The following is a 14588-nucleotide window of genomic DNA, read 5'->3' as shown; positions in this document are numbered from 1 at the left end:
ACTGAGAAGGCCACTTCAGAGAGAGATCAGAAAAGAGTTGCTCTTTTCTTCCAGTTTATTGCTCCCTTACTGTAATTCTCTGCTCCTTTCTAAATACCTTAAGACTAGGAGAAAATCTCTTGCTGCATTGTTACCTTTAGTTTTGAAGCTGTCATTTAAAAAAAGAGCAGCAAAACTGAATTTCAAAGAACAAATAAAATGGTATTTACTAAAAGAACATTGAATACACTACAGTGTTTTCTATTTGCTAGTAAATAATTGACACAGCAGCACAAAGCATGCCCATGTCATGTTGCTCTTTGTTTCTCTGGGAATTTACATCCAGAGCACGTGGCCTCACTGCTTCCACACCTGGTGCTGAGCTGGACGCCGAGTGCTCCACGGTGTCCTGTGCTCCTTCAATGTTCTCCTTGTTCTCCGCCTGCTTCTTCAGCGTTCTCGTCTTGGAGGGAAGCATGGGCAAGCGGGGCAGGTAAGGAACGATGGATGAGGACGAGGCTGTTCTTCCAAGCTCCTCTGCTACCTCTGTAAGGGAAAAAAGGGAACAGTCAAAACAGAGACCAGCAAAGGAAGAGGAAAAAAAAACCCCTCCATCTTTACTGCAAACACAGACTGGCAGGAAGAGATCCATGACTGAGAAATACATAATTTATGGATTTAGTCTTTGTTCAAGTCTAGAGGTATTCAGGGTCAGATGTTTTTCATAACGATTTCAAACTCATTTACATCTTTATAAATTCAGCTAAAAAAACAAAAAAAAACAAACAAAAAAAAAAAACAAACAAAAAAACAGTGCTAGGATCTGTACAGGGGGTCTATTAAAGGTCTATTAAAGGCTGCTCAAGAGCTTAAGACAGCACTGGATGCATTTGCCTGTTTTTAACCAAGGTGCCTCCTACTGATGCACCCCCAAAGTTGTGTCCTCCCTGGATCTGGATTTAAGCTGCTTTGCTTGAGGCAAAGCACTGCAACCCTCTCCATGAGGAAATGAAGATTGCATGTCAACAAAAAGAAAAAGGAAACAAGCACAGAAAAAAACCCACAACCTCCTGGCCACACCCAGCTTGGCATTTGTGTGGCCACTGGATGTGCCTGTTACAGATCCTCACTGGTGAAATTGCATCTGGCGTGTTTTCTCTGTAGTAGGGAAGTTGATGGATCAGTTGCATATTTAACTTAAAAATGGAGCAGAATGCTCTGACATTTCTTCTTGTCTGCTGAATAGTATCACATTCCTCACCAGTATTTGCCTCCTGGTAGATTATATTTCAGACCTGAGCTGCACAGATTTGCTCCTAGAAGTAGCTAAACAGAAAATCCAGAGATTAAAGCACACTTTTTTAAAAGTGAAGGCTGGTAGAGTAATATTTCATGACCTAATTGCTGCAGTCAGCAAGGGACTGTGATATGCATGCATCTTTCTCTCTCTCCATCACTCACTGTTCCTCACTCTTCAGCCTGGAAAACAAGAGATTTCCTCTGATAGAGGAGACAATATTCTTTAAATCAGCTCTTTGGAAACTTAGTGCTCAAATGAAATGACACTGTTCCCTGCACTGGAATGTGTCTGAAGTTTTCAGTTTTTAGTATTTCTGAAACAAGTAAGAAAATGTATTTATCCCAATTACGGCTAAGAGAATAAGGGATGGAGCTCCATTTCAACCCCACTGCCAGCAGATGAGCCTTAAGGGCCCATCCATGAGACACAGCACTCTGGGGATAACCTCCAGTGCTGTTTCAGGAGCAAAACAGCAGCAGCTCTCACCCTCTGAGATGCTCGAGTCGTGAAACATGGTTTCAAAAGCCTGGTGGGTCTCAGCAAAGGAAGGTCGGTCCGGTGGGTTCCACTTCCAGCCTGCAATGCCAGAAAGCAGAGTAAGGCTCAGTGCCTAAAAGAGGGAAATGAATTTTTCTTCTGTCCAAGGAGACAGAAAGTGGTCAGACTCTGACCGACTGTTAAACAGGCTTTAGAGTCATTCACAGGTACTGATTCTTGGCAGCAGTCAGTCACCCCACTGTATCCTCACAAACAAACCTTGAAAAGAACCAATTCTAAAAATCTCAGCTCTCTGCCAATTCTACAGGTTTTTCAGATCTCACTATCGCCCTTTCTGAATTTTTTGGGCAACGGACAATTCCATATTTGCTACCTTGGCTGCTTGGACTGAACACATCTAGCCCAGTCACAGATAACTGAGTGTGTAAAGCTCCAGGCACCATCCTGCTCACATGCTCTTAATACTGAAATTCAGGCAGATCCTTCCAAAAGAAGGATGTGTGCACCCTGAGGGAGAAAGAGGAGGAGAGTGCCTTGATGCTAGATGGAGCTTGGAAAATTACAGACGAGTATCACGATGAAAAGTGTAATTTCTGTAGTTAGAAATCTGCACTAGAGGAAGATATTCTGGAAGTGCTGTCTGCTGGTGTCACCACAGGGTCTGGAAAGTGGCATTCTGTTTGTTTTGCATTAGGATCACATGAGTTCCCAGATTTTGGGTTTTTTGTCAGCTTCCTTAAGGTTTTTTAAGCAGTAACATCCTTCATCGCTCCCCACTTTCTTTGTTTCACAACCGAAGCCCACCCTGACTTTGACATGCTGGGGATCAAGTATTGCTGGAGACAGGCTGTTAATTACAGATTCCTCCCACCTCCCCAGGCTTTGTCCCCAAGACTGGCAGAAGATACTCACATGCCCTCATCAGTTCGTACACCTTGGGAGGGCAGCCCTCTGGTTGCTCCATCCGATAGCCCTTTTCCAGCAGATCATACACCTGAGACAGGTCAATGCCTGGGTATGGTGACATCCCATAGGTAGCAATTTCCCATAACAGCACCCCAAAGGCTGCAAAAGGAGGAAAAAAAAAAATTCTTGGTCATAAGTCTGCCCTTGTGTTGTTCGTTACTCTGTGGCATTCACTGCAGCTTGGGGCAGCATTGTTTCCTTGCAGGGATTTCAGGCCAGTCTAGGTGGAGGCATCACATACTAAAAATGTTATTGATACATGAAGTTCTGGCCCGGCATGTGACCGTCTTCACAAAGGTTTCTGCCCAGGCCAGAAAGCAAGTTATTGTCTGGGCTGGCAGAAAAAAACCAAAATGAACAAGAAAAGGACACTGAAGGCGAGTTTTCTTACCCCACACATCTGATTTGATTGAAAAGGTGTTGTAGGCCAGGCTCTCAGGAGCTGTCCATTTGATTGGGAACTTGGCCCCAGCGTGGGCTGTGTAGGTATCACCAGTCATGAGTCGACTCAAGCCGAAGTCAGCAACCTTCACCACGTGGTTTTCTCCAACTAAGCAGTTCCGTGCTGCCAGGTCCCTGTACAAAGGAACAAAGGAAACCACTGCAGCAGCAGCAGGGCTTTTGCAGGTAGTTTTGAAGCCCTGCTCCCCTGGATCAGGAATTGCTCTCTGTATACAGCAGGTTGGACAAGGAAGGTGACCTTTGCCCTGAACAGTGTCAGAAACTGAGTGGACTTTCTCTTAGGAGCAATGAGGTAGATCAGGATAAGTATTAATTCTTTAAATTCTATTAAGTTTTCAGTAATGATGGCTGTTACGCTGCCGAATTTATGTTTCCTGAGGGTAGGACGGGATCAGCAGCTCATCACACACTGATAACAGGTTTATGGCACAGCTTTGTCTGCATTTAAACAGGACTTTGGGAGGACACTGTCTGTACACAGAGGGTACAGGTGTTGCCAGGCAGTTGGGCACAAGATTGCTGTCAAAGTCCTGGGGAGAAGGTATTGCAAGACAGTACTGAAGCCAACACAGCCAATGGATAAGCCAGTGTGAATCCCTACTCTCCAAAAGCTGGAATTCCTGGCCCATCATTCCAGTGGCCTTTTTATCATTGCAATCTGAAAGTGTACCGGCTCAGCAGGACTTCACCCACCTGTGGATGAAGTTCTTCTTCTCCAGGTACTCCATGGCAGAGGAGATCTGGGTGGCCATGTAGAGCAGCACGACAGCGCTGACCTCCTCGCGGTTGCACTCCCGGAGGTAGTCCAGCAGGTTCCCGTAGGGCATGTACTCCGTCACGATGTAAAAGGGGGGCTCCAGGGTGCACACGCCTGCCAGGGAGGAGCAGGCAGCGTGTGAATAAAGCTCCCCTTTCCCACCACTGCTCCTGATTGAACAGCCATTTATTGCATTTTGTACCGCTGGGTGTTTCTCTGGGAAAGTGGAGACTTCCACGTACAAGACCCAGGTCAGTGCAGCCCAACTTAAAACTCAGGGTTTCTGTCTATTTTTCTCTCCATCCGCTTTATGGATAGAGGGAGACACATCTACGAAAGCACCACTATTCCTATATCATATACATGAAGCAGTTGTTCTGTTCCTTGAAAGGTTACAGAGTGAAAAAGGAGAATTTTGAACACGCAATTTGCTTTTCTTCCCCTCTCTGCCTTCATAAAGCTGAAGAGTGGCCAACTGGAAGCAGGTACCTGTCAGCTGGCAAGATTTCCAGACTGAAATGTCACTACAGAGTAATGTGAAGCACTCCCATGTGCTGGGTGAGGAATCAGCATGGTGGGACCTGCTCCTAGAGCAGCATTCTCACACATTCCTGGGATGACTCCATGCTGCAGTCACTGTACAAAGCATGCAAAGGCGGAGGAGGAGGGCAACAGTATACCCTTGTCACAGCTCTGGGATCCCCCCTGCAGCTCTTGACACATTCAGGAGCAAAGCACAACTGCACTGTGCATCAGAAAGAGCAAAAATGCAGCTCTCCGATGACAAAGCTCTGAGTCGCTGCTCCTGGAGCCAGACAGGGCTGGCACACACTTCATCTGTGCCCTTTTTTTTAAATGGGTACAGAACAGTTGCCATTAGTAAAAGCCTTCACATTCTTCACATTTCTCCTTTCATCCTAGGCTTGGCTTGACAGTTCTGCTCCTGAGAGTGCCAGAAATCCAGAGGCAACTAAACACCAGTAAAGGTTTAGGGTGTCTCCTTAAGAATCTTTGTGCATGTAGATTTAACAGCTATGCAAACTATTTAATAATGATCCTCATATCATGCATCTGCCAGTGAGACAACAGGGCAGAGCCAAGAGGTAAAGCCTGTGGATTTTTTCCAGTCCTGAGTTGTTTGACCTCATGTACTTATTTGGTGATACACAAAGTTCCTCACAAGCAGCAGCAATCTGGTGTCTTCTGCCTAATTATGGACTAATCTGTTCTCTTCAATGCAGCCTTTTCTGTAAGTGTCTCTGATTTGAAAAGTATGGAGAACGTTATTTGTTGTGCTTCCAATGGAATTTTTCCTTTCACTTTGAAATTTCTTACAATTTTTTTCCCATTCTCTCAGAAAAATAAGTCAGGGAAAATGATTTTGTAAATCTGATTTAACAGAGCAGAGAAGGAATCTGAACCTGATCACTGAACCCTGGAGCATGTTTAAGGCCAAGGACACAAACCAGCAGGAGGATGATATTGCAAACTTTTATGTAACAGTCCCGCCTCAACAGCAAAGTTGTCGACTAAGGTAAGTGACTATTTGATGTTTTATTTAAAATTAGTGTCTCTTAGCTCCAATATTACATAAAGCTCTCAAAAATACCACCCCATAACCTGACCTGATTCATAAAGTTATATAAACACAGAAAAGCTGCCAATGCATTCAAACCAGTCAAGTTTCTGCCAAAATGAAGACTAAGTAAGAACACAAACAGCAAGGCATTTCACTGACCTAACAACTGCACTAGATTTGGGTGCTTGATCTCCTTCATCACAGCAGCTTCTTTCAAGAACTCTTCCACCTCCATGGTATCTTCCTAGATAGACAGAGTGGCAAAAGAAGGGAACATTTATCTTCATGACCAAGGTCTGGTTAACACCACACATCCAGGTTGATAATATATGATGGCATCTTTGTCTCCAATCTGCTGTTTTGGTTTTTACCAAAGCAAACTGTAACAGCCCTGATCAGCTGCCTGGCTGCCCTGCAGACCCATCCGCAGTACCCTGGCAGGGCCAGGCTTGCTCATTTGGTAGCTGTTGTGGCTGGTGAGAGAAAGGCTCTCAGGATCACTGACTTAGCTCCCCTGTAGAGCTATAAAATTAAGTTACTCAGGGGGCCCTTAGAATTGTGGTTGTTAATGCTGAAATAAACACAAGGTTTTGAAAAGGAAGAGAAACGGAGAAGCTGAATTTTTTCAGGAGTGGAGGACAGCTTATAGAAGGTATTTTCTACACCTTTGACTTCTTAAAGCCTTCACAGCTCCTCTGGAGGAAGGGAATTTTGGTAACTATTTCTACTGGTCTGACTTGCACATGCAGGTCCTGCTGGGCCAAAATTCCAATTTGTTTCTAAGCCACGTGCACTGGTTGAAGTTTGATAGGGTCACTTTGATCTGCAAGGCTACTCTGAAGCACAGATTGTATGCAGATCAGCACACTCCATCTTGTGACGTTTGTATCACGAGGTGTAGCTGAGAACATTACAATTTCCTTACTCCTGTCATAAACGGTGACCAAACAACCAGCGCCCAAGATCTGAAAACTCACCTTTAAGGTTTTCACAGCCACTGTGAGATTGTATTTCTTCCAGACCCCCACGTAGACCTCTCCATACTGCCCTCCCCCGAGCTTGTGCTTCATGGTGATGTCGGTGCGCTCCATCTCCCACTTGTCGTGGATGGGGGACACTCCATACACGGTGGGCTTATTGCACTTGGGTGCTGGGTAATGCAGGGTTGTCACCAGGCCATCTGCCACCGTCGAGTGATGGTGCACCAGCTCTGCCAGGGTGCTGAAACGGCTTTCTGCTGTCACATAGACCTGTTAAGCAAGCAACAGGAATCTGCTTAAATGAAGGCAGCTGGAAGTTTCCAGTAATGTTGGAAAACAGGTACAAACATTCTAATTTTTTTTTTATCAGAAAATCAGGATTTTAGAATATTTGTTCTCCTCTTGTTGGGCAAATAAGTATTAATCTGTGCACTTTTCACCTGCAGAAGGCAACTACATATAAGCCATCACTTAAAAACTGTGCTGTCTACTGCCTTGTGCTTTACAGGACCAGAAACTGGAATTCTTAAGTCTCTCAACACAACATGCCATTACCTGATCTTGGTTAAAAATGCCCACTTACCAAAAAGCTCTGCTGCTTTTAAGGGGATCAGTGAAAGGCTATCACCACCTCCAGCCACAGTTGCCTTGCTACCCAGCTACTTTCAGCCCAGACAAGAACTGTCCACACTTCTTATAAAGTGCTGTTTGGGGAGTTACCACCAAACCCTTGGCACACGTGTACTCCTTTTATACGAATACTGGATGTGCAACTTGTGATTCTGCACCACCCCTTAATTAACACCTTCCTCTCCTCTCCCCACAGCATTGTCCAGAGGTCCTTACCTTCCCATCCGAGGTGGTGTTGATCCTGTAGTGGTAAACACGTCCTTCGTACCTGAGCGAGATGGACAGCTGGCCCGGGCTGCTCTCGCTCTCCCGCACCAGGAAGCTGCCATTGATGAGGCTGCTCAGCAGGTACTCGGCTGCGCTGCGCGACACCGGCCCGTGGTACCACGAGTGCTTCTCCAGGCTGTTCACTGGGGTGATGTAGTTGCTTGGTACCCAGCCCTGCCCGTTCTTCGAACGTACCTCACTCCATTCACCATTCTGGTTGTAACCCAGGACTCGCAACTTCTCACCTGTGACCAGAAAGAAAAAAAAACAAAATAAGCACAGTGCAAGCTGTTGTGTCTCCTTGAGGGAGAAACACAGCATCCGTTTGTAGCTTAACAACAGAAATCATCTTATAATTAAACTGCTACATATAAAGTATTTATCAAGCAAAGGCTCAGACAGAATAGCTAGGATACTGTCCACTGATTTAGTGCAGCGAGATGAACTCAAAAAGCTTCTTGTACTCCAGCTAATTAGACTAGGAAGACTTTATTTTCTCGGAGGGATGAGGTTTGTTTCCTTGAAGCTTTAAATGCGATATGGTTTAACAGTTCTGACACATGTACTGACCAGAAGCAGAAAGTGTCTGTGCAAGCTTAATTCTTGATTCTGCCCCCGAGTTCTGCTACCATCTATGATGTACCCACTTCCCTCTGCCCTTCCTACAGCAGGTATCTCACAGGGCCTGTGGGGAGCCTGGCACAGGAGTGGGCTGCACTGTGCCTGTCCCAGCAGAACTGCCCAGCAGGTGTCCCTGCAGCACCATGAGGGACGGCCTGTCTGCTTCCCACCATCCCTGTAGGCAACCACCCTCTCTAAGTGCACTACTCCCATTCCCTAAGTGCACTATTCCCACTCCTATCCAGGCAAGGATTCCATTTCCTGATTTCTGTTGCTAAGTTTTCAAGGCCACAGCTGCTCTGCGCTCCCAGCCTTACCTTTGGTGATGCTGAGTGTGTTGTCACCACTTGCTACAAAATCATAAAGTGCAACAAAGAGATTGGGATCGCTCTCAGTGGCTCCAAGCAGGTTCTCCTTGGAGCTCCACCTGATGGCTTCGTTCAGTGCCTGGGGCTCAACATCACAACCGTAGGGGCGGTGCAGGGCCTCTGAGGAAAGGACAGCACAGGCAATCATTTCGTGTACAATTCTAGTTACGGAAGCAGGGAATATCCTGAGTTGGAAGGGACCCACAAGGATCATTGAGTCCAACTCCTGGAGAAGGTAATTTAGCTGGTATGAGCCAAGGAGCAAGCTATGTATATAAAATTTCTATTTAATATTTATTATATTATATATGCTTTAATTTATCTACACCTCTATTAAAAATTATTTAAGCATTCATAGATTAAAAATAGGTGCACAATTAAAAGCACTTTTTAAAATTACATGAAGTAGTGAAGGAAACCTTGCAATCACAAAATGTTATGTTTTGTCCTTATTGTTTCTGTGGTGGACATAGCCTGGATGTGAAACCAACATTACCAATACAGGTAAGACTGAACTATGATACAAATGAGATGTATAAGTTGGGATAGTAACTGGTTCGGTATTAACAGCAATGACAGTGATTTGTAATACATTTCAAGACTGTAAACAGAGGTGGAAAGCCGACAGGAACAGGGACAGAAGGCAGTACAGGTGACATTGGGTATTTAGCAGCAGCATTTCTGTTTTGCTGTTGCAATGTACAACTGATGCAAACTTGTCACTACAAGGGAGTGGGGGGAGGAATCAGACATGTTTCAGCAACAAAAGAAAAAAGTCCCTTCAGTTCTTGTGATGATTAAAACCAATCTAAATCCATAGAGTTTTAGGAAGAAGTGTAGTAAGAAGCAAAACTGTGAACACTTCATGCTAGTGCTGTCAAGACCACCACTGCCTTTCTAACTCATGGAGAGGTTTTCCAGGAACAGGTAGTAGAGAAAATTTGAATATTAAGACAAGGAGTGATGGTGTGGTTTCATACATAGGGGCTGCTCAAGGGAACAAAAGCATATGAAGGTGTAAAGTTACATACTTTTTCCCTGATGGCACAGATCTAAGTCCCAATATCTATTTCTAAATTCTCTACCTGAACTTACTTGAGAGAAATGTATACTGCAAAGAGATTTCATTAAATGCACTAAACATAAAAAGTTCTCTCTAAAGAAATCCAAGGTTTTACAGTCATTGGTTTGGCCCATTTCTGAGGGGCTGAGGAGTCAGGTTTGGGATGTTTTTAAGCAGACACTGCCAGAAAATGTTTGTGTGGCTACACCTACCCCCTTCCCCACAGATCCCTAAGATTTACACTCATGAGCAAGAGCTGGTCTATAAGGCACTTAAGAAAGGAACAAAGAGCTCAAATGCAGCACAGGACAGGAAAACTGGGAAGTCAGTGAGACACAAAACAGGAAGAATGTGCCATGTAACAGGCATAGTAATATGCCAAATCTGTGTCACAGGACAGAGCTCAAGCCTGGAAAATGAGGACTAAGGGGGTTTCCAGCCTATAATGTAATTTTTTTTACCCTATTGTAGGAATATGAGAAAGTAAGTGGTTGAGGTTTGTTCTGCTTCCATTTTAAATACAGCCAAGTGGCTTTTGACTGCATTTTTGGTAATTATTCAGAGTTTTATTGCTTGCATAACCTGTTCATCTTGCAATTATTTAATAACCTAAAAGTAGCTTTCTGTCAAGGTTCTCCTAGCACAGAAAGAAGAGACTACAAACTAAGGCACCAAAATGCCAGATCCTTGATTGCACTGCCTGCAGATGCAATATTTACATACACTTCTTATTCCTAATTCTCAACTGCAATTAGTTTTACAAGATATTAACCCATCAGACTGGATGCTATCATAGAAAATAAGAAAAATGCTCAGCTACCTACATTACAGCATGGCTGCCAACATCCTACTGTTATTTTCTTGGGGCTGGATGTGTGCATACTAAGCTCCATGAAAGAACACCAGTTCCTAAATCCAGTCCTCTTAATAGAGTAAAAATATGTTTTTAATTAAACAATACATTCTTTGTGCTCCTACAGTGAGTTGTGTTCTGACTGTTTCAATGCTTTAAGAAAAATCAAATGTCGTGTATGAGAGCCCTGACTTACATATCTCTGCTAGAGAGCAAACACAAAAGTAGGCAGCTTCTAAAAAATACCCAACCTTTCAGCTCCAAAATACCTTATCAGTGCTAATTACCTTCTAACTTTCAATTATGTATCTGCCAACCAGTGAAAGGCTTTAAACAAAAATAAAACATTTATTCTAAGTCAAAACATCCTTTAAGTTTCTTTCTCCAGCCAGAAGAGCTCACACACTGAGCACCCAAGCCCTGCTCCACAGACAGCACGAAGTTAAGTGTTCATCCATCCACCCATGGGTAGCCTGAAGCAGCCCAGGGCCAGCCCAGCTCCAGAGCTGCTGCAGCAAGCCCCGTGCCCAGCTGAGCCCACTGCAGGCAAGACAAAGCCAGCAGAAATGCCACCTGTTCAGCACCAAGAGTTCTGCCCTCATGGAAACGTGTGGGGCTGTGCTGGACTGGCAGCAGGGAGTCAAAGCACATGTGGGACTCCTACCACACTCTTGGGAATGCCTGGGAGGCTGGCACATGTCCTTAACACCCACCTGATGTACAAAAAAGTCAGCAGAAGTTAATGTTTGATGAGAAGCTTCAATCACTTAGCTACAGTGCTTACCTAAAAATCACATTACCTAAAAATCAAATGCTTTTAGGAGTTCACGTCTCACTGACTTCCTTCACTTTCATGTAAAAGTGGCTTGAATGTTTAAATAACTGTAAAGGTTGCCCAACACCTAAAGGGGTTTTTACCAGGATACAAAAGTATTTCTTGCAGGTTATAATTCCATAACAGACCATGCTGTTCCATACAGTGTGGGATCTACACCATCCATCACAAAAGTGAAACATGATCATCACAGAGATAACCAAAGCATATCACCAATGGTGCCCCTCCAGCTGAATAGTCTACCAGCTCTGTCCACACCAAAAGTCAGGAAATGAGCTGGGAAATTCCATTTTATATCAGCTCCTTTTCAAGGCTATAAATCTTATATTATCACTTTCATTTCCTATGCAATGGAAAACTTACATCATCGTTTAGTGAACAAGTAATACACAGTCACACAAGGAGGTTACGCTTCATCCATCTCCTTCCTTTTCTTTATTCCCACAATACAATTTGCTTCTCTCCGGATATGAAAGCTTTCCTATGCAGCCACCATGGAAGGGGTGTTTTGTCCCCCACCCTTGTTGCCAACACTCCAATCACCAATCTCTTTGGTCTCAGAGCAGGAGGTAGAATATGCTAAATTTTAAACTTCAGAGTCACATTAAGTGCTGAAGTGGTCTCTAATTCTGAAATACAGTGTAACTGCTCAGAGAAAAGAAGCATTTCACTAATCCTAAAACCCCAATAAAAGCTGGCAATCTTACACCTGCCTGCAGCTGGTCTCATACTACAAGAGAAAGACAGACTTGAAAGGCCCTCGTCCTCCCTGAGCACTTGGAAAAACAGAGGGAAGGGACAGGACAGGACAAGACCCCCGAGCATCCTACCTGTGAAGCACACGCCGGGCTCGGAGGCGCCCTCGCCGAGGCAGCAGAGCAGTCTGCCCTCCTTGCCATAGCTGCTGGACTGGAAGAGGACTGTCCCCACACTCATGCTGTGCTTCCCAGAGGGCAAAGAGGCTGCTTGGCACCACAAATCCTGGCCTGAGCACAAAGGCTCCACACACAGCAATCGCTGCTGGCAAGGCCGCGGGCCAAGGGGAAAGGAAGCGCTGGCGGGCGGGCAAAGCAGAGACTGGGAAAATCAGCCCCTGGGTTAACGTGGTTATTAACTGGATGGGAGGGTGGAGCTTTCCAGGGACTGCTGAACACACAGAGGATGTGGGAACTGGGCTGCAAGTTGAAACAACTTTGAGATGAGCTATAGAGACAGAGTTTTGTTCCACTATGAGTTAGGTAACAAAGTGTTTGGGAAGAAAGCAAACAGTTTCCTTGGAGAAATTCCTTTGCACAAACTACAAAACAGATCACCCATTAAAGGGACCGCCCAGATTGATTCACTTTTCCACTCCACATCCCACTGCTGGGGCACTACTGACGGGAATCAACATTGGTGAAAATCCACATCTTGGAGAGGTATAAACGCTGAGCACATGAACACTCTTGGACATGTCTGGAATGCAGGAAGCACGGCCAGCACAGCGCACTCAGTCTGAGCTGCACGTTTGCTGATTTAGTAACACTCCAGACAGCTTTCCACAAAGGCCCCATCAAATTACCTCTCAAAACCTTCAGATTTATTGATGAACTCTTTCAAAGCCCTGGTTTTCTAGGAGAGCTTGTGGTGGTAGGACAGGCTCCTCCTGCCAGAGGGCCATGGAAGGGTTAACAAACCAGCACTCACCATGGCAGTCTCATACCTGGGAGGGTGGTGGGCCTGCAGAGGGGTATAAAAGGGAGCAGGGAAAGGGAAATCCGTGGTTTAAGCCTTTTTGGGGGAGAGGAGTTGCTGCAATCCAGTGAGGTAAGAAAGCAGCACTTCCATAATCTGTGAACTCCACTGCTCGGTGAGTGGGGCAAGCTGCACTGTGTGATGATGACTCAAACTAGACTAAAGGTAAGCAACCAGGCTTATTTCAAATGTTTGTGTTTTGTAAGGCCGTGAATATAGAAAAAGAGTACACAGAACTGTGGGGATGCTGTGGTGATGAGGAGTTGCCTTTCCCATATGGCTTCTGACAACAGTAATTTCCCCTGCAAGCAACACCTGACATTTGTGGAAAGCTAACTAAGCAAAGAATTAACTTAGGACACCTGAACACTGCTGTTCCTGAAGTTCTGACAAGGGGGTGACCTTTTATCTTCCTCTTCCAAAAGTGAGCTCAGTGAATCCTGTAGTAAGCTACCTAGTGGTCAGAGGCTGAGGTACCTTTGCTTGAGAGCTCCTGGGCTTTACCTCCTTTCCCTTTGTCTTTCTTCTTGCAGTTTACTGTTTTCTCAGCTTGCATTTGCTCCAATTACTCTGAATTACACTGGCGTTTGTACTAAGCTTAGCATATCTGTTAATACAAAAAGAATTATCAGAATTTATGGAGAAAGCCAGTACAGCTTCAGAAAGACACAGATGAGCTTTGTGACAATCACCCTTACCTAAAATGGTGCCAGGAAAGTGCAAGCTACGTATGAATTTGTGGCTAGATTAGTCTCAGCTGTGACAGTTACTAACCTTAGCTAAAATAGCACATTTACTTCTTAGTTAAAGTACAACAGATGAGTAATTGGTATTTTGAACAAAGAAGGATTAGCAGGAAGTTAAGTTGGATTAATATAATGTATCTTTCACATATCCCTACTTACCCCATCAATTTTAGCCTCTGTCAGAAGTCTGAAGCCAAAGCTTAATGGCTGGCTGGTGTGTTAAGAGCTCCTGATGGGAATCATGTAGTTGCCAGCACTGGCATTATGGGTGAGAAACATTTTGGCTGTAAGTCTCCTGCAACAGAGTAATTTTGTGCCTACACCCCTTCCAGGCACCCTCCTGAAGGTGCTCTCCAGTAGAAAGGACACGGAGTGCATAGCAGTTCATAAGGTCCTGTCAAATGCACCCAGCCAGAATAAAATCAAGCATCTTTCTGGCTTCTAAATGAGCATTATCTCTCTTAAAACGGATTTTCCTAGATAGTTATTTTACACTGCAGGCCATCACTTTGACATCTGCATCCACCACATCTGCATCCTGTTCCTGTGCCTTTCACAGTAAGTGCACGATATAAAATCTGAATTCTGGTACACTCAACTTCCTCAGTGGAAGAATCCACCTTTCAGGCACAGCAGTTCTTCCTTAGCTCTTTACCCTATTCCCTGTGCTGCCTTTCAAAGCTGTTTCCTGAGAGTGGTTACCCTTCCTGTACAACTTAAGTCATCCATTTAGAAGCATTTTTCTAGTTCTCCCAGCAGCAGGGAAAAGTTGAATAAAAGGAAATCTTGCTGACTATGCTACTTTATAATGTATAGTTCAGGGAGCTTCTAAAAAACTTGCTATACTCTGAATTTTAATGTCTCTTAATGTCTTTTAATCAAAGAAAATAATGTGTTAATGAAAATACAGCCCTAAAATTGATTTGATGTTGTTGGCCATAGGCCAAGGT

General features: G+C 44.5%; 1 protein-coding gene across 2 annotated transcripts in view; it reads right to left on the bottom strand.

The window, feature by feature from the left end:
* ABL2 (ABL proto-oncogene 2, non-receptor tyrosine kinase) overlaps positions 1-14588 on the bottom strand; it is a 45106-nt gene that overhangs the window by 6600 nt on the left and 23918 nt on the right. The window contains exons 1-10 of one of the 2 annotated variants that reach the window (XM_066192147.1): positions 11989-12094; positions 8357-8527; positions 7368-7663; positions 6519-6791; positions 5701-5785; positions 3899-4076; positions 3135-3319; positions 2690-2842; positions 1766-1855; positions 352-525 (exon numbers count right to left, since the gene is read on the bottom strand). In XM_066192147.1, the coding sequence (XP_066048244.1) occupies positions 352-525; positions 1766-1855; positions 2690-2842; positions 3135-3319; positions 3899-4076; positions 5701-5785; positions 6519-6791; positions 7368-7663; positions 8357-8527; positions 11989-12094 (1711 nt within the window). Of the gene's footprint in view, positions 1-351; positions 526-1765; positions 1856-2689; positions 2843-3134; positions 3320-3898; positions 4077-5700; positions 5786-6518; positions 6792-7367; positions 7664-8356; positions 8528-11988; positions 12095-14588 lie in introns of those variants that run through there. The other variant, XM_066192146.1, reaches the window with a different exon arrangement.

Source organism: Chamaea fasciata, unplaced genomic scaffold (genome assembly GCF_029207755.1).
Source record: "Chamaea fasciata isolate MVZ Bird 193981 ecotype frontalis unplaced genomic scaffold, bChaFas1.0.hap1 SCAF_10, whole genome shotgun sequence".
Taxonomy (NCBI): Eukaryota; Metazoa; Chordata; class Aves; order Passeriformes; family Sylviidae; genus Chamaea; species Chamaea fasciata.
This window is presented reverse-complemented; position numbering and strand designations above follow the sequence as displayed.